General features: G+C 40.7%; 1 protein-coding gene across 1 annotated transcript in view; it reads left to right on the top strand.

Annotated features, from left to right (window-relative positions):
* Positions 1-271: 271 nt before the first annotated feature.
* The window catches only part of GALNT5 (polypeptide N-acetylgalactosaminyltransferase 5), a gene marked incomplete at both ends in the record, with an annotated part of 46,031 nt that continues 23,548 nt past the window's right edge, over positions 272-22,754 (top strand). The window contains 3 exons of the mRNA XM_080669338.1: positions 272-1,725; positions 18,672-18,838; positions 20,896-21,015. Of these exons, the coding sequence (XP_080525464.1) occupies positions 272-1,725; positions 18,672-18,838; positions 20,896-21,015 (1,741 nt within the window). The remainder of the gene's footprint in view (positions 1,726-18,671; positions 18,839-20,895; positions 21,016-22,754) is intronic.

Below are 22,754 nucleotides of genomic sequence, written 5' to 3'. Positions count from 1 at the left end.
GTGACCCAAGGACAGTGTTCCGCAGGGTTTAGCCAGGGGCCAGCCCAGCAGGCACAGATGCGCTGCTGTGAAATGCCACGCAGGCAGAGACTGACAAGCGGTAGGAGCTGAGCTTTCCCCTTGGACTGCTGTTTCCTGCTGTGTTCAGGGGAGGGGGGCGCCTTCTGGCAGTTCTGCTGCTGCTGCTGCTGCTGCTGCTGCTTCAGCTCCCTCTGCACTCAAGGTAAGCAGGCTCAAAGGGAGGGCAGGCTGCAAGGGAAGCCTTTGTACCATGAACAAGATCCGAAAGTTTTTCCGCGGAAGTGGGCGAGTCCTGGCATTTATATTTGTAGCTTCTATCATCTGGCTGCTCTTTGACATGGCAGCTCTCCGCCTCTCATTCAGTGAGATCAACACTAGGGTTCTGAAGGAAGATGTAGTCAGAAGGGAGAGGATAAGGTTCAGAGTTCAGCCAGACCAAATGAAGATTCTTTACAGCAGCATGAAAGAGTTAAAGCCCCCACTCAGGGGCCATGGGAAGGGCATATGGGGCAAAGAGAACTTGAGAAAGACGGAGGAGGGTGTGCTCAAGGTTGAAGATGATTTGGACCAAATCCAGAAGGAAAGACAAATACAGAAAGCTCCAGGAAGTGTCAAGATTGCACCTTTGTGGCATCCTGTACATCTGCAGACCTTTCCTGTGACTTTTACCAAGTCGATGACAGAGGAACATGCCATCAAACCTGAAGCCTATTCTCGCCCTGTGACCCCAAAGCAAACAACAGCTCAGGGGGCTCAGAAAATCTCATTCAAAGCAGACGGAGGAACTCCATTGCCCCAACTATCTCTACACACAAGACCTTTTGGTATAAACCAGGAGGCCCAGAAGAGACATAGTCACAGCAGTGACACACCAAAACAAGCCGCTGAAAGGAACCTGGATGTGACCATCAGGTTTAATAGTGACAGATCAAAGCAGATATCACAGGCCGTAGCAAATGAGAGGACACTCCCTGCCAGTCCACCAGTGCCAAAATCTAGGGAAGCCTTAACCTTAAATAAAACTGAGGCTCAGAGAAAATATCTAACTGCATATAAACACAAAGCCAATAAGAACCTTCCCTTTCCCAAGTTCTCTGCCAATTTAAATCACTTAAAGAAGCAATCTATTAATGAGACACAGTTGGGAGACTTGCCAAAGGATGATGGAGCCAAAGTGGCTGGTGGGAAGAAATTCAATTTTTCTGAAAGCCATGTTGTGGTTATAACCAAGGAAGAGGAGCTAAAGATAAACACCAAACAGGTCCCTAATCCTAAAATCAAAACTGTATTTCCTTTCGTATTGGGTGAAAGACAAAGAAAACACATTTCCAAGAACAGAAGTGAGGCATCTTTCTCTTCACTTGCTCTACAGAGAGCAAGAGTGTCTCAAACTAATCACATCTTAGCTGGAGGACTAAAGCCAGCAAGAATCAGCTTAAATGCCAAGGTCCAGCATGAAGAACTCAATCAAAGGCATACAAAAGCCCTTTCACTTAAAGACAGCGAAATGCACCAAGTATTAAGCATCGATATGACACTTTCTCCAAGGGACCCCAAAGCCCCAGGGCAGTTTGGACGTCCTGTGGTTGTGCCCCAGGGAAAGGAGAAGGAGGCAGAAAGAAGATGGAAAGAAGGAAACTTCAATGTCTACCTCAGCGATTTGATCCCAGTGAACAGAGCCATTGAAGACACAAGACCTGTTGGGTAAGATCCATTTCTCTTCTCTTTCCTCCACACCAAGTGTGTTGGCTCTGATGTAGAACATAGCTATTTCTAGATAATTCTGTATGATTCTTGGTCACCTAGAGAACTAAAGCAATATAAATCATTAGACATAGTCCAAATAGTCTGCCACCCACAAAAGGAAAAGTTCCAATATTAGTACTAGGATACCGCTGTGTTCTCTGCTTACTCTTATTTCTCTGAGACTTTGGCCCTCACCCCTATTAGCTTATGTTTCATTTCCTTTCCTCTATTGAAAACATAGAAATGATTAGATGAACTCAATTCTTAATAAGATATGTATGAATGATCGAGCTTAAAATGTCATTCCATTAGAAGAGTGACAATGAAGTGCATTCCCAATTTCAAAACTTTACATTGTTAGCAGGTTAGGCGAGAATATATTTGGGAATGGAACACAGATAAGGCCTCTCTAAAATCATATCTTAACCAGCAAAATTCTGCTTAATCATGACAAATGATTGCAAAAATAGCAAGTGAGAAGTAACTTTTATCCCTAAAATGTAATATCTGTCGGAGGTAGGGATTGTAGACAGCTCAGGAGTTCAGTTATACAGGAACAGGATTGTTGAAAAAAGTCAGTCAGCCAATAACTAGCAAAACCCTGTACAAGAGCATAATAATAACTGCTTGTATTTCTAGAGTTGCACCATTTACAAAGAGCCTGCCTGCACATCACATGAACTTCCTAAGAGCCCTAGAAAAGAAACTGCAGATATTATGGGTTCAAATGAACAGATGAGGGGCTCAGAAGTTATATCACTTTCCCAAAGTAGCATAGCTCTAAAGCTGCCCCAAGAGCCTTCGCGAACCCTTGTTTCAAGGAATTAAATGCCTATGCCTACATCACCAGAAGGCAGATCGAGCCACAATCATATGCTCTGATTCAAGTACAGTTGGGTCCCCACCTCTTTTTAACTCTCTCATAAGTTAGGGTTCTTTGTACCCATTAATATCAAAGCTCCATGTATGCCTTGATATGCAGGTCCCTGAGACAAAGAATCTTTGCCTGGAATTTGGAGTCAGGGAATGTCAAGATTCCAGTGTAGCACACTTGGTATGTAAACAAGGGCTTTGTTTGGCCTCAGTAGAAAACTCTCTTTTTGTGATCTAGGTAGTCAGTACTACCAGGAGGAAGGCAGAGATCACTGAGCCTGTGTTCAGATTAGAAAGTGGAGCCTCTTCACTGTGATGCCAGCCACATGGAGGCCATTTTCCACTCTCTTAGACTTTGTCAGATGACTATCAGACATGCACTAGTTGCCTGCATAGACCAACTACTGTGCCATTCATATTCCTCATTCTAGTGAAACTCACAGACCCTGAGGAGGACACAAATGCACCCAAAACAAAGACAAAGAAACCAAGGACCCATGAAGTTAAATTGTCAGTGATAACAGAGCCAGTAATTGTAGAGTAATGATAAAAATCCATGCTCAAAATTATGCTGTATGTTATCTGCCATCTCTTGCTGATTATATGCCCCTCCCCCGCCCCCGCCCCGGCCTCGTAAAGGATCTTAAAACTTATGGTGGAGCAGCTCTAATTTGAAGTTTTGTATATTACATTACATATCACATGTATTTTATATGATTTATATACACATATGCCAGCTTTGAACGTAAGTGCGAGGGAGTGAAGGAATAGTGAAAGTAGCTCCAGTTCAGCATCCCTTCAATAGCCGGCAGATTGCTATGGATCCTGGGGAAGAATCAGACATGCACAGAAGCAGAGGCTGCAGTTCCAAAGGGCAATTGTACCAGGGCCAAAAGCAAGTAATAATGATGCTATTATGCATGTGATTTATTGACGACTTGCTGACTCCCAGCACTTACTAGTTCCTGAAATTTGGTCCATGGAGTTAACAGCCCAGGAAAGTTACTTTTACAATCATGTTCTGTCTTTGGAAGGAGGCTGTCCAGACTGCAGGAGAAACTGACACGTGTGCTTGAGAGGATGAGTCAGACAGCATGTGGCCAGGCCCCTCCCTCTTATCACACAACCCACCTTGGCTAAACACAGCTGCTCTCTGCAAGTTGCCTACCTGATGCCACCCCACCAACAGGATGGAGATGACAGTTGAGTCACCAGGGATCCTATGCCTGGGACCCCCTAAAGTATTTACAGCCCTTTCGTGTCATGCTTCCTTGAAAGGGAACAAATCTTTTTATTTTTTCTTTTACTCAAACACGCCAACTACAAATATGTGTAAAAATATGTATTCATATGGATAAAGGTTGGAAGAAAACACAAATGGAAAATATTGGCAGGCATTGGAGTGAAGTCTTCTTAGATTTTATTTATTTTCAGCCTTGTTCATAAAGTATATGAGGTGGCTTTAAAAATATACATTAAGATTTTTTTAAGATAAAATGTAAAAGTAAGCATAAGAGAAAAATTGTTATAGAATATAAGAGAAAGTGTGTGTGTGTGACGAGATAGAGAGGGAGAGAGAGAGAGAAGCTAGCCTTAAAATTAGCCAGAGTAGCATCCCACTGAAACCTTTACATCTTAAAAATTCTGTGGAATCTCTCCCTTGCTGTCTTTTATATTTCCCCCAAATCTCCCATTACAGATTGATTAACACTATTACTGGTACACCATAACTACCAATTGAATATATATTGAATAAAAAAAAGGGATAAAAACCATAGATTTGCTAGTAGGTTTATTTAAATTATATTCCTGTCAATAAAGATAATAATAACTAGTCACTAGTTATTATCTTCTTAAGGATGATTTAGTAGATATACTAGGAAGAGGTTGGCATTGAGGAGATGAGGCAAGCAGGACAACCTCATCTGTTCTAGTTCTAAAATCAGACTCTCTTTTCCAAATCTGATCCTCCTCCTTTCCTCCTGAGTCCATAGAAATCATCACTCTAAGATGTTAAGATGCGATCATGGCCTTTTCCCAAAGCACAGGAACTTCTGTTTTCAGCATTTTTCTCACTGTCCTTCTCAGTGACACCCATGTTTCTGCCCCTTGCAGTGTAGCTATAGTTTTCTGGATGTGACATTCTCTCCAATATAGGCCCTCAGCATGAGAAAAGTTAGTCTCATTACCCTTTCCTACATATTATTATACTCATTACCATCCACTAGTGTTTTTTTCAGCTAGTCCCTTCCCACAGCCTCCCACCAGCCTCCCCTTGCACGGTCCTCACCATTTCCCCCCATACATTTTAATTGGATACTGCTCAAAATCCGACTGGAACTTACCTGCACCTGGTGCACGAAGTGATGTAACCTCTACATTCCAATGACCCTCCCTTAATGCTCTTGTGGTCACTGAAACACTCCTTGTTGCATACTCTGCACTAACAAGAGCCTTGAGAATCTAGTTTGCCTTCTCCGTGAAATTTTAAGCATCTGAGAAAAACTCTTGTACTTTATTTTGCACTCTTAGCACTGAGCACAGAGTTGTGCACTCAAAAGATATAAGTTTACACAATATGGCTTTAAAAGGTATCTTGCTCTATAACTGTTTTTAAAAATATGTTTTTGTTGATTTTAGAGTTAGAGGAAGGGAAAGGAAGAGAGAAATAGAAACATCAAGGAGAAAGAAATATCAACATCGAGTGGCTGCCTCCTGCATGCCCTCTACTGGCAATTTATCCTGCAACCTGGGCATGTGCCCTAATGGGGACTCGAACCCAGTGACCTCTTGGTGCATGGGTCAACATTCCACCACTGAGCCACACTGACCAGGCTAAAATGATTTTTTAAAGGTAATACTTTTTATAAAAGTAATCAAAGGTAACTATTCCAATGAAGCTTGCAATGAGTTTTCCTAAGTTAATAATTACTTTATAATTTTTCATTTTGAATATTGGGAATATGTTAGTATCAGGTTTAAGGTAAATATATCCTGTTCTAACAATACAATATATTCATTAGTTCATGTTTATACTTTAGTGCATATTTTTGTTACTAGGGGCTCAGTGCAACTTGAAAGGAACTGTGGGCCTCGAGGCTGTGGTGGGCACAGGGGCGGATCTCGGCCCATCCTCCGTGCCCCCGCCTGGCCCCTCCCGCAGCAGCCCCCGGTCCCCTGTCTGCCGGCAGTCCCCTCCTGCCACTGCCGCCGCTCCCATGCGCTGACGGTGCCGGCCTCACTCGCACCCTCTGACTGAGCGGAGCCATTGGGGCCGGCACCAGCAGCTGGTGCGAGCAGATCCATCGACAACAGTGGGTGCGAGTGGCAGCTGCCAGCCCCGCTCGCCCCTCAGGAGCAGGGGGATGTGGAGCAATCCTGGCCGGCAGCTGCCACTCGTACCCGCTGATGGCGCCGAGTGATCAGGGCCAGTGCCAGGAGCTGGCAGCCGGTGCGAGCACAGGGCGGGACCATAGTGTGCAGGAGCAAAGAATTTTCAGTAACTACCAGAGGCTTGCCCCGATAACAATGACTGGTATCCCACCTTGGTCTGGTGCCCCTGCTCACCTGTTCCACCATACCACCACAGCCGACGCCCACCATGTTCCACGCGTGCCTCCTGGTGGTCAGCACACATCATAGCTACCAGTTGTTCAGTTGTTCAATGTTTGGTCTATTTGCATATTAGGGTTTTATATATATAAACTAGTGCAGTGGTCAGCAAACTCATTAGTCAACAGAGCCAAATATCAACAGTACAATGATTGAAATTTCTTTTGTGAGCCAAATTTTTTAAACTTAAACTTCTTCTAACACCACTTCTTCAAAATAGACTCGCCCAGGCCGTGGTATTTTGTGGAAGAGCCACACTCAAGGGGCCAAAGAGCTGCATGTGGCTCGAGAGCCGCAGTTTGCTAACCACTGGACTAGTGACTCCGTGCATGAAATTTGTGCAGGGGGGGGAGGGTGTCCCTCAGCCCTGCCTGCACCCTCTCCAATCTGGGACCCCTCAGGGGATGTCCAACTGCCAGTTTAGGCCTGATCCCTGCGGGACTGCTGGCTCCTAACCACTCACCTGCCTGCCTGCCTGATCACCCCTAACCACTCTGCCTGCTGGCCTGATCAAACCCAACTGCCCCCCCCTTCCGACCTGATCACCTCTAACTGCCCAACAATGCCAGACTGATTGCCTCCAACTGCCCCCCCCCCCCCCCCGCCACCACCCTGCTCACCTCCAACTGCCCCCTTGCAGGCCTACTTGCCCCTACCTGCCCTCCCTGCTAGCCTGCTCGCCCCCAACTGCCCCCTCTGCTGGCCTGCTTGCCCCCAACTGCACCCCCTGCCGGACTGATCAACTTGGCCCCACAACCATGGCTTTATCTGGAAGGACTATCAGAAGGTCTCCTGATCTAATTAGCATATTACTCTTTTATTAGTATAGATTGTTTTGTTTTTTTTTTTGTTTTAATGTTTTGACTATCAAAGGAGGAAAATCTTCTTACTTATCTTACAAGAATGTTTTATGTCGGTAAGTCAAATGCAATTTCACTTTTGCCTATAAAGTATGTTTAAAATAAAATGCTTGTTTGACAGTCATTTTGAAGTTCCAGAATGAATCATTTCTTTAGACAAAGGTAAACCTTATAGTTTTTGCTGTTAATTATTAGAGTTTGTTTCAATCAGTTGTAACCCATACGCCACACAAGTGTTGTTACACATAGTCCTGTCCACTGAAAATGCAAGGCACTTCTCCTCAAAGAAGTCTGTCTTCGGGCCTGCAGCTAGAATTAAGGTGGCACTCCAAAAATGAACTCTTTTAAAAGGTGCACTTCCTGAGTCTGTATTTAGAGAAAAATAACACCACAAGGTTCTTGCTGCCAGCATTTCGTTTTTAAAGTGCACTAAGAATGACAGCACGCTCCTCCACGCCTGCTGTCGTCATGCCCGGACTCGGTGCGGCTTTTCCTGTAGAGCTCTGGCAAGCCCCTCCACAGCATGATGCAAAGCGGTCTTCATTCTCTTAGCCCACAGCTGAGGCTGTCAACCAATAATTTGATTCCTTCCTACACAGCTAAAGGGAGTTTTCTTCTGGCACATACGAAAAGCAAAAGATAGCACCATGCATTTGCCACAAACCAGTCTAAATTACTGAGGGGAAAAAAAACCTTTCTGGAACCTTACTTTCTATCCCCTCCCCTCCCTTTCCATCCTTGTGGGGTCAAAAACCTTAACTAACGAATTACTGAAGGTGGAGGAGGAGGAGGAGGAGCTAGGAGAGAAAAAATAATCTGACCACATATCCTTCCAAACTTCAGGCTCCTAAAATCTATCAGGCTTGGAAAAAAGAGAAACTTTGAAGTTAAATGATGTTCAAATTCTCTTATTTTTATATGGGATGAATAGTTTAATGGATCAGCCTGAGACTGCATTTGTGACTAGTAGTGATTCGAGAACATAATCTGAAATTGACTGGAAAAGCTGTGAGAGACTCCCTGAAAAACCAAATGGGGGTTGGCAGGGGGAGGAATCTTACAAGATGGATGTGAAGGGTTTTTCCGGCTTTCACCCTTATATAGGTCAACATTATGCAATGGTGTGTGTGTGTGTGCTTGTGTGTGGTACAACAGTGTGCACTATTTCACTGAAAAGCCGTGTAGGAAAACTGGAACTAAAAAGCAAATTAGTTCAAAATCAGCAGGCTAGAACATATAACCAAGGTTAAATGTGGCTAAAAGATGATTAGAGTATTTTGATACTTTTATCTACCACACTTTCCCCATAACTAGGGGAATGTAAAATACGTTTTCTACTGCTAATTCAGAGAAGAAAACAGTTAAACAGTGTCTAATTCATGTAAAACTGAGCAATGTTAAATCAAATCAGTGACTTTTTCTCCTAAACCTAGACCTGGAAATATTTCTGGGAATGAGTAATTAGTAAATGTAGGAATTCAAACCTGTTTGTACTTCGTTTTTACACATCCAATTAAGGGCCCAGTTTAATCCCAATTTAACCACTGGCCTAATTTTATCAACTTCTTGCCATAATATTGCCGTGGCTACTCTGGTGCCAGAAAATAACTTCCCATCCGCTGTTCTTGGCTGAGCCATTCAGAGCAAGAGCCTCTCGAAAAGGAAACATTGTTTGCTCAAGGGTCAGAAACTTCGGGGAACATAGCAGTGTTTACAAGTTCTGTTATGTTGTTTGCTTTCAAAATGAAAGGATCTTTGTAGAGTCCCCTCTATAAAAACAACTCAAAACAAACAAAAAAAAAACATAGACACAGACAACGGTATGGTGATTGCCAGAGGGAAAGGGGCGGGGAGGGGAGGTAGAAGAGGGTAAAGGAGGGATCAATGGTGACAGAAAGAGACTTGACTTTGGGTGGTGGACACACAATACAATATACAGATGATGTATTAGAGAATTGTACACCTGAAACCCATGTAATTTTATTAACCAATGTCACCTCAATAAATTCAGTGAAAAAATAAATAAATAGAAGTCTATATTATTCCAAACTACATCATCTTCTAAACTGGCCCAGCTTCTAAAATGTTGGTTTATGGACAGGTGTGAGAAGGAGCAATATGGAGAAACTTAGTATTTATAAGGGTCTTTACGACTTGCCTCTCATTTGCTCCTTAAAACCACTCCTCAAGGCAGGTGGTTTCATTCATTATCCCAGCTTTACCTATAGAGAAACTGAGACATAAAGAGGAAACTGGGGTGTCATGTTGGGGCAGATAACTCAGATGGTGGCAGTTCATTTCATTCCATGCGCTATTTGATCACTGACTCTCATGAGCTGGGCACACCATGCCAGGCAGCTGGGACCTTTCATCCTTCACATCATCTCCTTTGATCCTGACAATAGTCTGCAAGATGGATAAAGTGCTACCTCTCCTCATTTTCAGATGAGGGAAAACACCCAGGGAAAGGTAATTTGCCCAAGGGCCCACAGCTAACAAATAGCAGGGCTGGGACACAACTGCTGGTCTTCTGATGCTTCCTCACTCAGTAATAATTCTCCTACACCAGCGGACTCCCTCCCAGACCCCAGCCACTCCTCCCTCATGGTGACCAGCATCACCTCTGCCCCGCCTGGGTTTGCCAAGACTCTCTGAATAAGGGGAATCTCTCCCTTGCTGAGCCTCACCAAAAAGCTTATTTATGTTCCAGGCAGCAGTGTGTATGAGTGTGTGCGATTCTAATCAATCCTCACAGCTGACATACTACCTCTCATATGACTTGCAGAGGAGAAAAGTGAGACTCTAAACTCCAAACAATATACCTGCAAGCCAATGGCAGATTTGGGATCGAAAAGAACATTTTCTGACTTCTATTTCTAGTGATTTTCCCCCATTGGTTACAGGTTCCTTTCCTTTGTTTCTTTATAATCATACTGGAGGCCCAATGCATGAAATTCATGCAAGAGTAGGCCTTCCTTCCCCTGGCTGCCGGCACCAGCTTCCCTGAAGGACGTCCAGTCTAATTAGCATATTACGCTTTTATTATAGACTAGAGGCTTGGTACATGAATCAGTGCACAGGTGGGGACCCTCGGCATGGCCAGTGATCGGGGCCATCTTGCCCAGTTCCGATCGGGACGATCGGGCCCATCAGAGCCAGCTGGACTCTGGGAGGTTGGCTATGAGAGCGCATTGACCACCAGAGGTAGCTCCTGCATTGAGTGTCTGCTCCCTGGTGGTCAGTGCGCATCATAGTGACTGGTCGAGTGGTAGACTGGTCATAATGGTCGCGTAGGCTTTTATATATATAGATGACTTTGACAGAAATGAACATTTCTGTTTTCCTTATACATAAGTCAGAGGTGTGTGAGAGAAAATATTTTTTTTTTTTTGCCTGTTAGGTACCTCAACAGAGAGAAATTTAATAGGAAGCCATTTTCTATATAGCACTAAGCAAAGGTGATTCTTGAAAACGGCCCAACATCCACATCTCAGCAGTGAACAAATATTCTGGGCTCCTGCTGTGCACTCTAACCTCATGGTCCTACTTCAAAGGCCTGGAGCACAGTGTTAGACAGAAGCAGAGGGTACATACTAAAGGAGTAAGCAAAGGAACAGTCAAATGTGGCCCAAGAGAGTGCAGAAGTATTTGAGCTCTGACCTGAAGGGTAGGAAGTTAGAGAAGGGGGTAAAAGTAAAAAGAGGGATCTATTGAGAAAGTGAGGGAAATCTGACATAGGGCGAAACTATACAAGTAAGCAGAGTTCACATACTCAGGGCCATGTTAAGGTTCTTCTGAGAGCCAGAGGGAAACATTGAAAAATTTAAAGCCATAGAAAGAACAATTTAATTTATATTTCTCAGAAATCTCATGAGCCAGAGGGAATCGAAACCCTTATGGGTGAATGAGGCTAACGATGAATACAGAATCACCAAATGTTAATACTAGATGAAGTTTCAAAAGCAGTCTAATCCCTTCTGTTCCAAAGAAGTCTGAGGAAGGAAGGGACTCATCCAAGGTCATACACTGTGGGAGAGAGAACGGCCCCTAAGATGCCCTAACCTCCACCCAGAACTATTTCCACCACATCACACCACCTCCTGCTTTCCTCCCTCTCTCCCAGCTTCACTCTGACAGCTGCCTGCTCAAAATAGCCTATTGTTAAAGTGATTAATGTCGATGCTGGTGGTTTATGCATCTAAGCCCCAGTCCAGTAGCTTTGATATTCAGTTATCCCAGGAACCATGGCTTCAGCCGGCCAAGGCCTTTGGAGTGAGTGTGACTGAAATCTTCTAAATTAGTAGTCAGACAATTCTGACTAAATATCAAGAGTAGTCTACCCTAGAAATAACAAACCATAAAAGTAAAATTGTTAAATAATAATACTCTCTTATCAGTGAGTGCAAAAGAAGTCCCAATAATTCTAAGGTCTTAGAGAAAATAATAAAATTCATGACAGAGCTCCTCAGCTAGAGGCTCCATTCTCCTGATCATCCTGAAGATACCAGAGCTTGGGCAGTGAGCCCCCAAGGCTCACAGCAAGGCAGTAGTTGAATTGCAAATAGAAGCTGAGAAAATATTCTCCTCGACCTTCTGTTCAAACCTGAGAGGACTGATATTTGACCTACACTCTGACTGTCTTGGAATAAAATGAAAAATTCATAGACGTGAGAGAATGTTATCATTCCCTCAATCTTCTCATCTGAAACCTCCTTTATTTGATGGGCTACATTCAAATCAAGTGAGTGGCTGAGGATCAGCACACACAAGCCAAGAAAGTGAAACATATCACTTTCTGAGTCTCTTGATAAATGATGAGCCCCTGATAGACTTGGATTAAAGGACTGCCTGGGGAAAGGGCAATGCCCCCAGTCAAAATGGGTGTGTTTACATTGTGGATAATCATAGGTCCTCACATGGGCTTTTTTTTTTTTTTTTTTTTTTTTTTTTTTACCATGGAGCTTACAAAGTATTCATATCCATTATCTCATCAGATCTTCACAGACATTCTGTGATGAAGGCATTGAAATCTTCATCCTAACAGTGAGAAAACGGAGGTTCTGGAAAGTCATAGGATATGCCCTTGGTCATGCAGACAGTAGGTGTCTGGAAGGACTCAAAACTCAGTCCTTCATCATCTTTCTCAAGTCCAGAGTCTTTCTGTCCCACTGCAATAGCATATCAACTTTGTGCAGGACACGAATCCCCCACATTAGAGGCCCCATTTATTTTTAGTTGTTGGATTGCCTGCAGTAATCAATCTAGACTTCCCCCAAACAAAATAGATTGGTCTAATTTTTAAGGATAACAAGGGAACTGCAGACTCTAAATACCTAATTTTTGTAATGAATGGACATATAGAATAAAAGTATGATTTCTTATTCTCCAAAAAATGATTACCAACCCAGAAATGGCTTGCATTTAAATTAGACTTGACTTTCACTGTGATTCCTCACCCAGTATAGCAGAACACAAGGTTTCCAATAGGAAAATTGGAAGAAAGAAAATTTACTTCAGTTGGGTCAGTTTAAGATAACTTGAAATAGATTTTACCACCTGTGAAAACTAGGCAGCTGATGGTATGTAAAAATGGTGTGAGAGAAGATAACACTGAAAATGTTCTGGTCTGGCCCACAGTGCCTTTGAACAAAACAACATGCTGATTTTTCTAGACACCTGAAAACATGTTTAACTTGATAGTAATGCAGGAAACCAAGTACCTATAAATGTTAGAGTGGCCTGACATCTTAGCTGCCTGAACCAAGGCACACTCTGAAACTCTGTGTTTGAAACCTCTCACATCTCCTTCTGTGCCCACTTCCCCACACTTTAATGCTTCCCCTTTTTCCAGACACCAGTATGATCTATACAATACAGTCCTCCACAAGGTTTTCTTCAATGTGATCCCTTAAATACATCTAAAATATGCTTATCAGTAATTAGCAGAGGCACTCCTTATTTCCTGGGATATTAACATCTAGTGGAATCTTTCATAATCTATCCACATGGTTCCCCTGGTAAAATCAAGGCACCATGACAGGCTTTGGTTAATGGAGGATCAGATGGGTGGTGAGTGGAAGTGCCGTCCCCAAATCTCTGAGCACTTTTCTGCCTCCAATTTCAGACTGGCTAGCATTATAATACTTCTTAGAACTTCCTTCTAAAAGAGGCCAAAAATCTACTGATTTCTAATATAAGAAGTTTCATCTGCATTAGTGTCCTTGGTTAACTCTTCCCAATGTAACCAGATGTTTCTACAGTTAACCAAATTTCAGCCACAGGGCAGCTCTCCAGACTTCACAGCCAGCCTTGCTTGTTCAAATGGCACATGCAGATTTTGTGTAGCTGACCCTTCCTTTTTAGAACTGATTTATCTTTTCAGCACCAAATGTTGTAAAGAATATTTAAGTGTGAAGTATGTATTTCCCATTCATTTACTTTATAATGTTAAGAAGTCATAGGAAGTCACTAATGTCTTTTCTACCCTCCCTTTCAATTTTCTATTTCTCTTAGCTTTACTTCCTCTTTCCCAAACTAAAGCCCGAGATGAAGCATTTTACCATTCCACATCAGTACCCTCAAAATATTCTGCCACTTTTCTTTCCACCTCATTTGCTCTGGTGACCCCCAAACTTGGATTAATCTAACAATCTGCTTTATCTCCTCCTACACCTAGGCTACCAGACACTGGTAAAGCAAACAACACTTGTATTTTGACTAAAATTTTGGGATATCCAAATTCAGGAAAGTGCTCAAGGCCCCTCAGGTGTGTTTGTGTGTGTGTGTGTGTGTGTGTGTGTGTGTGTGTTTATGAGTGTAGTTAGCCAGTACTGTCTCTTATTGTTCATTGTCTATCCCAGATATTCTCTATTCTCCTCAAGTTTCTACCCTATTACATGAGCAACTAACCTTTCCTCCTGTATGAACTCCAAATTCTTTTAACTTCTCATCACAGATACATAAAATTATTATTATACATTATCATCATTTTTTCCTATCTCAAAGGAAATATCTATTTCCATCATTTAAACTTGTGATTTCAGTTCCATTTCAACTCCATTCCTTCAACCATTCATTCAATCCATAATTATCAAATAATTATTATGTGCAACAATGCTAGAAGCTTGTGGCACTGTAGTAAGCAAGGAATACTTGTCCTGCCCTCAGGAAATTCTAGATGCAGAAGATAAGGGAGTAAATTAAGTAAATTAATTCTCCTGCAGGAATACTAATGACTGAAGAGTGAATAGAAGGAGGGTAGCTAGTTTCGATTGAGTAGTTAGAGAAGGCTTCTCTGTGGAGGAAGTAGTTCAGCTAAGACCTAAATGAACAGAAGCCAGCCATGAAGGCATAGGGAGGGTCAACTTGGAGTTTCACATCATTAAGGAACTAAAATAAGGTCAATGTGGCCATGGGAAGTGTGTGATGTGCTAGTGGAATAACTCACAAGCAGTTGGAGAGATGGCCAGAGGTCATACTATATGGGGTCCTGTAAGCTATGGTAAAATTTTTGGATTCTTTTTCTATTTTATCCCATAGAAATCATTGAAAGATTTTAAACAGGAGAGTAGTGTGGATGTGGTGAAGAGTGGAATTAGAGAGTCCAGTTAGGAGACTTCAGCAATGATCCTGAAGAAAAGTGATGGAAACTCAAGAAGAAGGCGTGACAGAGGAGGTTATAGGTAGAGCTGAGATATATTTTGGCAATACAACAGGCAGAAGTTAATGAGAGATTGGTTTTATTGGCAGACAGAAAGAGAGTAAATCTAGAATTAACATCCATATTTGTAGATAAAGGTGGGTGGTGATGTCACTAATTAAGAGGGAAAATGCCGCGGAACTAGTTAGGTGAGGTAGGGTGAAATGAAGATTTCTATTTAAAAAACTTAGTGTAGGATGCCTGTGAGACATTCAGAGGTGAAGTTAAGTAGTTGGTTGGATATATGAGTCTGGAATTCAGAGACCAATCTGGCCAGAATATAAACTTGGAAGTTAATATTTAAAGCTGTGGAAATGGATGAGATCATACAGTAGCATTGTACACAGAAGACACAAAAACCAGGACCCACCTCTGAGAATCTTCTGTTTAGAGAGTGAAAAGAGGGAAAAGCTAAGAAGGAAACTGAAGGGGCAAAGCCAATGAGTGATGGCTGAAAACCAGGAGTGTATAGTGTCTCATGGGATGGAAAAGGAGAGTGACTAAAGGAGGCAAGACTTGACAATTGAGTCAACCGCCACTGTAAGTCTGATTAATACAAGCAGAGAGACCTCGCTCCACCAAAAATCACATAAATCACTGATTCTTTCAACTATCAACTCAGTTTATACCTTCCCTGAAGCCCATAAATATGATCTGTTTCTTCTTACTCACGAAAGGGAAAGGGAACAAAGATGACAAATTTGCCCTACACCCACCTAGTTACCCTATCTCTTTTCTTTCTAGGTTTCCTCCCAAAATAGTCTACAAAATAATCTCAACTCCTTCACATCAACCTTTTACTCTAAATTCATTGTACTCTAGCCTGACCCATTTCCTCCTTGGGGAACTTTAGTCCTATTACCTCTCATCTTCAATGGTCATCACCAGAGATTCTGATCATTGGACTGTCACATTGCTTTGTGAAAAATATTTCAAAGTTTAAAGTTTGTCTAGTATCAAAGTTATACTTCAATTACTGGAATTATTAGTAATGATGCAATCAAATGCTATAATCTTATACATAATGCTTAGAAATCCATCATATTTTTCTCCCTTTTTCTAATATTTTTCTTTTCTATAATTGAATTATAAATAATAATATTAGAATTCTAACTTTTTAAAAAAATTTTTATTGATTTTCAAGAGGAAGGGAGAGATAGAAACATCACTGATGAAAGAGAATTATCGGATGGGCTGCCTCCTGCATGCCCCACACTGGGGATCGAGCCCACAACCCCAGCATATGCCCTGATTGGGAATTGAACCGTGACCTCCTTGTTCATAGGTTGACTCTCAACCACTGAGCCATGCCAGCTGGGCTAGAACTCTAAATTTTAATAGTAGGATTTATAATTTGTTGCTACCAATTTAACACTTTCATGATCTTCAATGTGTAATTTCAAAGAAGATTCAAATGTAGTTTATTATTTTTTGTAGTTTAAAAAATAAAGAAGATTATTCCCTTACTTTAATAATTCTGTTAATTCAAAGTAAACCAACCTTTTGTTGACAGGTAGAGAGGGCACTCAACCATCCAAAGAAATAACAGATGTGCCATCTCTCTCTTCAAAAAAAGTATACAGTTGACCCTTGAACAAGATAGGTTTGAACTGCATGGGCCCACTTACACATCAATTTTTGTTTGTTTGCTTGTTTTTCTTTTTTGGTAAATACAATCAACCCTCATATCCTTGGATTTCACATCTTCAGATTCAGCCAACCCAGGATGGAAAACAGGATTTTTGGATTCCCAACTGCCAATTCCCCTCCACAGATTCCTCACCACAGAGAGGAAATACTGTTTTTGGGCCATGGTTGGTTGAATCCATGGATGTGAAGGGCAGACTGTAGAGTCAAAGTTATATATGGACTTTCCACTGCACTGGGACTGGTGCTCCCAAAACCTGTGTTGTTCAAGGGTCAACTGTACATGCTTTGTAGGTGAATAATGTTGGGTAAATGATTTAACTTCTCGAGCTTCAGTTTGCTCCATTTGAAGAAGAATATAATAATATGTATCTCAAGTAGTTGTTATAAAAATTGAATTTAACTATGGACCGATTGTACAGTGCTGTGCGAATGTGATGTGTATCTACTTCTTTTTTATGACCTAAACAAAGTGTAACTATGTTATCTGGCAGAAGGGCCTGTTCCGCACAAAATGCCCATCTACTGCCAGCTGCTTTTGTTCTAGTGTTGTTAAGACTTCCTGAATGTTTATTTCTGGAGCCAGACTTGGACCAGAACTTGAGTACCAACTCTGCCCTTTACTAACAATATATTCATGGACTAGTCTCCCCATGATTTCAATTATTCACCTATAAAAAGAGAAAGATATGCTGTTGGTTTGAAGTTTAAATTGAAATAATGTAGACTGCCTATAGTACTTACTTATGAGCATCATAATTTAAGTATTGCATTGCTAACGGTTGTGTTAAAGGATGGTAAATACTGTTTGTGAGGTTCCACTGGGCACCATCCCTGAATAGTAACCCACGCAGGAGATGGAAAAATGCCAGCAGTGAGTCAGTATGTAGTGCAAGGCATGGAAGAAAACCAAAACCAATTACGACCTACCTGAATACCAACTCCCACTTAGCCTTCCTCTCATTTTTATGCCAGCAAAATGATTTCAATTGTGGCTAATCTTTAGCAGGGAGAGTCTCAGCAAGAAACCCCTAAATAGATAGAAAAACTGAAGAGTTTAATGTTTATATATATAAGATATATATATATATATATATATATATATATATATCCCAAAAATGTATATATATATATATATATATATACTTAAAATAATTATAAAGCAGTGTTTATTAAAATACATTTCCTTTTCAAAATTGAGTTATCAGCTATTAAAGTGTGTATACACTTTTTGGGGACACTATATACACTGAGTATCCAGATTATTATGATCTCTGAATGCATAATAATCTGGCCACTCAGTGTACTTCTCTTGAGTACCTCATTTATTTTATATCAAAGATACTATAAATCATGCACCTGGTCAGTTTTCCCCTTTGCACTGGCTGATAGAAAGCTCAGGGCAAATAGGTGGTTTATCTCCAGCAAAAGTCTAGAATACTTTTGGTACCCATTTGAGATACAAATACACTGAGTGGCCAGATTATTATGCGTTCAGAGATCATAATAATCTGGCCACTCAGTGTGCGTGTGTGTGTGTATGTGTGTGTGTGTGTGTAAAATTTGGTGTTAATACATTTACTCACAGAGTGGAAAAATATATTTTATTTGGCACTTGGCAGAAGGCCAGTTGGAAGGACAATCATAAACTTCCTGGTAGCATTATATAATTCTGAATGTTCTCTCATGGTAAATAATCTAATTAGGATAATAAAATACTCCCATTTGGTGAATTTCTTTGCCAAGAACTGTGCTAGGCATTTTATGAACATTCTCACTAGGCTGTACAACTCAGTTTAATAAGAACCAATACTTCATCTCACAGATGAGGAACTGAGGCACAGAGAGATTAAGTAAGGTATAAATGAATAAAGATCTTAGAAATATTGGTGGTTGGATTCAAAATAGTATCTAACCATCTGCAAAGCCCATGTCTTTTCCACTACAGCCTGATGCCTCCACAGGAAGTTCTCATGTCTCGCATTGTTAGTCCTTTTACACCAACTCCTGTAGTGGCTATTCTTCCTTTGTGCTTTTATTATGTTTATGCACCTCCCTAAGAAAAAGCACACAACAGAATCCTCTGATATATACGGATGGATGGATAGATAGATAATGTATATATACACACACAATCGTACTTTATAACTATTAAATTCATCCTGTGGATCTTGTTAGCACATCACTTATGTTCAGCTTGTATTCTGGCCCAGGTGTGCAAAGCAGCTTGTTCACAATAACCTCCCAACCACCAGTGTCATCATGTGCTTTGTGGATGAGGTGTGGTCCACTCTCCTGAGGTCTGTTCATAGTGTCCTCAATCGCTCTCCTCCACATCTCATCAAGGAGATTCTGCTGGTGGATGACTTTAGCACCAAAGGTAAGAAAACTGATCCTGAAAAATCAAAGTTTGATATAAAACAATTGCAGTTTGGATGTATGCCAAAATTACTGGGTAATCTGATAAAGCATATACATTTTACAAATGCCAAATCATCATTCCTAACAACCATCCGGGGCCCTGTCCAGTTAGCCTTCCCAAACTTTCTTTCAGCTGTAACTTCTCTGCCATGAGGAGTGACTTTCTAACTCTAGCCCCTTGGAGATGGGCACTATGAAATCTAGAAACCAGAAGATGTTCTCTCAATTGCACAAACACATTTTTATGGGATCTAATAAGCAAACACCTCACAATTAATGGGGTGTCTTTCTTATAAATAGAGTTTGAGTTAGACTCTATGGAAAACAAGGAAATGGAAGGCCTATGGCTTCTTCCTCAAGAGCAAAACATATTATATTTTCAGTTAAGTGTTAATAAGATGAATTGCCAATGGGACCAGAGAGATAAGGTTCTAACAGAGTTCAGAAGCAGAATCCACCACTGTAGGGCTTTACGTTTGTTTTGTTTATTACAGAGAAGACTCTCTGTCTTTGGATTGTCAAATAATTTGCGTGTGTAAGTGGTCCCATGACTATCAGAGGTCCCATGACTGCCATGTTATAAATTCCCAAAATGCAGCCAACTTCCATAAAGCTTAGAAAATAGCAAAGAGATAGCAAACCTTAATAAAGCAGGTTAGCCTTGTTCATGACCACAATGACAGCCAATTTTCTCAGCCTCAGAGTTTCCCACTGGAATCACACGGAGCTCATGAAGCAATGAGATGCCTAAGGAAAACTAGTTGAAAACTTTAAGAAAGCGTACACAGAAATAGCATGCAGTTACTAAACAGATAACAGTCTCTTTAGGAATGGCGTATCCAGATTTTGTGGGACCTGAAGCTTCTATGGAGTCTCTTTAAGAAAAACAACACAAAGTGAGTAGGAAAGTGAGCAGCAGAAGTATTCCTAAAGCCAGTCCTCCCTGGGAATGTTAATTGCACATAGAAGTGACCACAAGGCACATCAAAATACTTCATAAAACCACACACACACACACACACACACACACACACACACACACACACACACATGTTCCTTTAGTTGCCATCCAACAAGACATGGTAGGTGTGATGGAGGGGGATGTCACAGCAGGAAGTGACAGTGTTCTTAAGCAATTACAGTTGCAATATCTTGCTTTTGCAAAATTTTCAGTTTGCATACAATGCTTAGCCTCTTCCCTGGGCCTTAGAAGGGGATTTTGTTAAGGGGGTGGGGTGGGGGAGCGGGATGGTACAACTTTAATTTATTTCTAGGTAAATTTGCCCCTGTACTTACAAATACTCAGAAAAGGTGATCCTTCCTGTGTGTAATTTGGCAACACAGAAAAGAAGGATTTGAGATTTAAGAAAACAGTTGGAAAAAGAAAAGAGTTGAGTATTGAACCCAGATAAAAATTCATCCAAGAAAATGACATCAGAAAATAAAATAATTGCCAAAGGAATAAAATTTCATTTGCAACAGCATGGATGGACCTACAGGGTATTATGCTAAGTGGAATAAGTCAGACAGAGAAAGACAAACACCATATGATTTCACTTATATGTGAAATCTAAAAAATAAAAATAAAATAAATGAGCAAACAATACAGAAATAAACTCATAGATACAGCAAGCAAATTGATGATTACCAGGTGGGAGGGGAATTGTGGGGATTGGTGAAAAATATGAAGGGATTAAGAAGTACAAATTACCGCTTATAAAATTAGTCATAGGGATGTAAGGTACAGTAAAGGGAATATAGTCAATAATATTATAACTATGTATGGTGTCAGGTGGGTACTAGACTTATTGGGGTGATCATTTCATAAGCTATATAAATGTCTAATCATTATGTTTCACACCTGAAACTAATATAATATTGTATGTCAACTGTAATTGAAAAATAATTTTTAATTCATAAATATAGTTTTTGGAGTTTAACATTGAGGAGGCACTACTTCTAGTATTATCCAGATCTAGTAAGTGATGTCTTTTCTACCCTCACACTCTGATATAGATTACCTAAAAGCTAATTTGGATAAATACATGTCTCAGTTTCCAAAAGTTCGGATTCTTCACCTCAAAGAGAGACATGGCTTAATAAGAGCCAGACTGGCAGGGGCACAGATTGCAACAGGTAAGAAACTGCTGATTTTCTGTTTTGGTCACGTTTTTGTTTTATTTTAATTTTTTAATATACATCAAATGTGAAATAATAGTACAGTGAATCCACATATCTGTGATTTTTTGCAATATGTGCTTCATCACACATATACACAGACACGTCTATACATACACACCTTTTTTTCTGAACTTTTGAAAAAGAATTTACAGACATTATGACACTGTATATAATACCTCAGCAGGCATCTCTGAAGAACAGAGACGTTCCCATACATAGGCACAACTTGCAAACCTAAATATCACCTAATATATCACCTTTTCAAATTTTCTCATTGCTCCCAAAATATTTTATATAGCTGTTTGTTTTTTTTCAAATTTGAGAACTAATTAAGTTTCACGCACTGCGTTTGGTTGTTCGCTCTCCTTAGTCCCTCAGTGTAGAATAGACAGCGTCACAACCATTGACTTGTGGTGTGTGTGTTTTTTAAGAGTATAGGCCATTTGTATTGTATAATTGACCACAGTCTGAAATTTCCTCTTTCTTCCTGTTACCTATAGGATAAATGTTTTTGACATGAATACTATAGAGAACTCAATTGCATAAGTGAAGGAATTGTGTATTTATTGCTTCAAATCAAGAGGTACATGATGTCAGGTTGCCCCGCTGTTGGTAATACTCATTTTTGAGCACTTGGTTAAGATATTAGCAGCTAGTTGGTAATGAAAAGTTACTTGTGGGGTGATTCTTTGATCCAATCAAATATCCCGTTTTCCTCATGGTTTAGAATTCAATGATGATCATTGCTGGATTCAGTTATTACACTGAGAGCTGCAAATTTCTTTTTCTAATTCTATCATTTCTTCTTTTATTAGCTGCCATTGACTTGTAAAATAGTAATCTCTCCCTCCTTCCCTCTCTCCTTTTTTCCTCCCCTCTCATGCACCTATCACTATGGATTCATAACTTTAAAAAATTAAATGTGTATATTATCAGCATTATTTGGGGGAGGGGTGTGCTCACTTGTCCCAAATTTGAACACCAGGAGCCCCTTCAAGCCTGACCCCATAAATATTTCAGATTTTCATAATTTTAAAATTGTCTCTCCTCTGACATATGCTTGCTCTTCTGATAGCCCTTTCTGTCTTCCTAAAGAGCAATATGACTTCTTGTCCTCACCGCTTTTTAGTGTATGGGTGTTGGTGATGAATGGGAGGAAGTGAATCTTTTCTGTCCATGGGTATTCTAAAATGAACATCAAGCATTTTGGTTCATTTTCACATCTTCTATGGAAGGACCTCATAAAAATATCTGACATTTTGTACCAGGTATCATTCTAAAAACTTTCTACAGTAACTGAATTAATCCTCGAATAATTCTATGAGGTAGGTACAATCATTTTCATTTTACACATTAGGATACATAGACACAGTGAGGTTGTGATTTGTCCATGTTTCCTAGCTAATAAGTGGTAGAGCCAGGACTGGAACACAGAAACCTTCGCTCCAGAATCTTCACTCTTATCTACTCCACTTTGCTGTCTGTAAATATGTAGCCACCATTCTGCCCCTGTAAGTCGTGGCATTGCAAATCTCCACCTGATTGCATTCAAGCATATCCGGATGGCGAATTATGTGTTCACTTGAGTTTCAATTCCTGTAACTATAGCTCAGATTTGGAAGACTTCTTATCCCATTGGTTTGCTAAAAAATGTCTTCTCTCTCGGTAATATAAGTTTTCAATTGACAACAAAT

Source organism: Plecotus auritus (assembly GCF_963455305.1).
Source record: "Plecotus auritus genome assembly, chromosome: 5".
In the NCBI taxonomy this organism is placed as follows: domain Eukaryota; kingdom Metazoa; phylum Chordata; class Mammalia; order Chiroptera; family Vespertilionidae; genus Plecotus; species Plecotus auritus.
The sequence above is the reverse complement of the archived record's forward strand: the minus strand, read 5'-3'. Positions and strand labels throughout refer to the sequence as shown.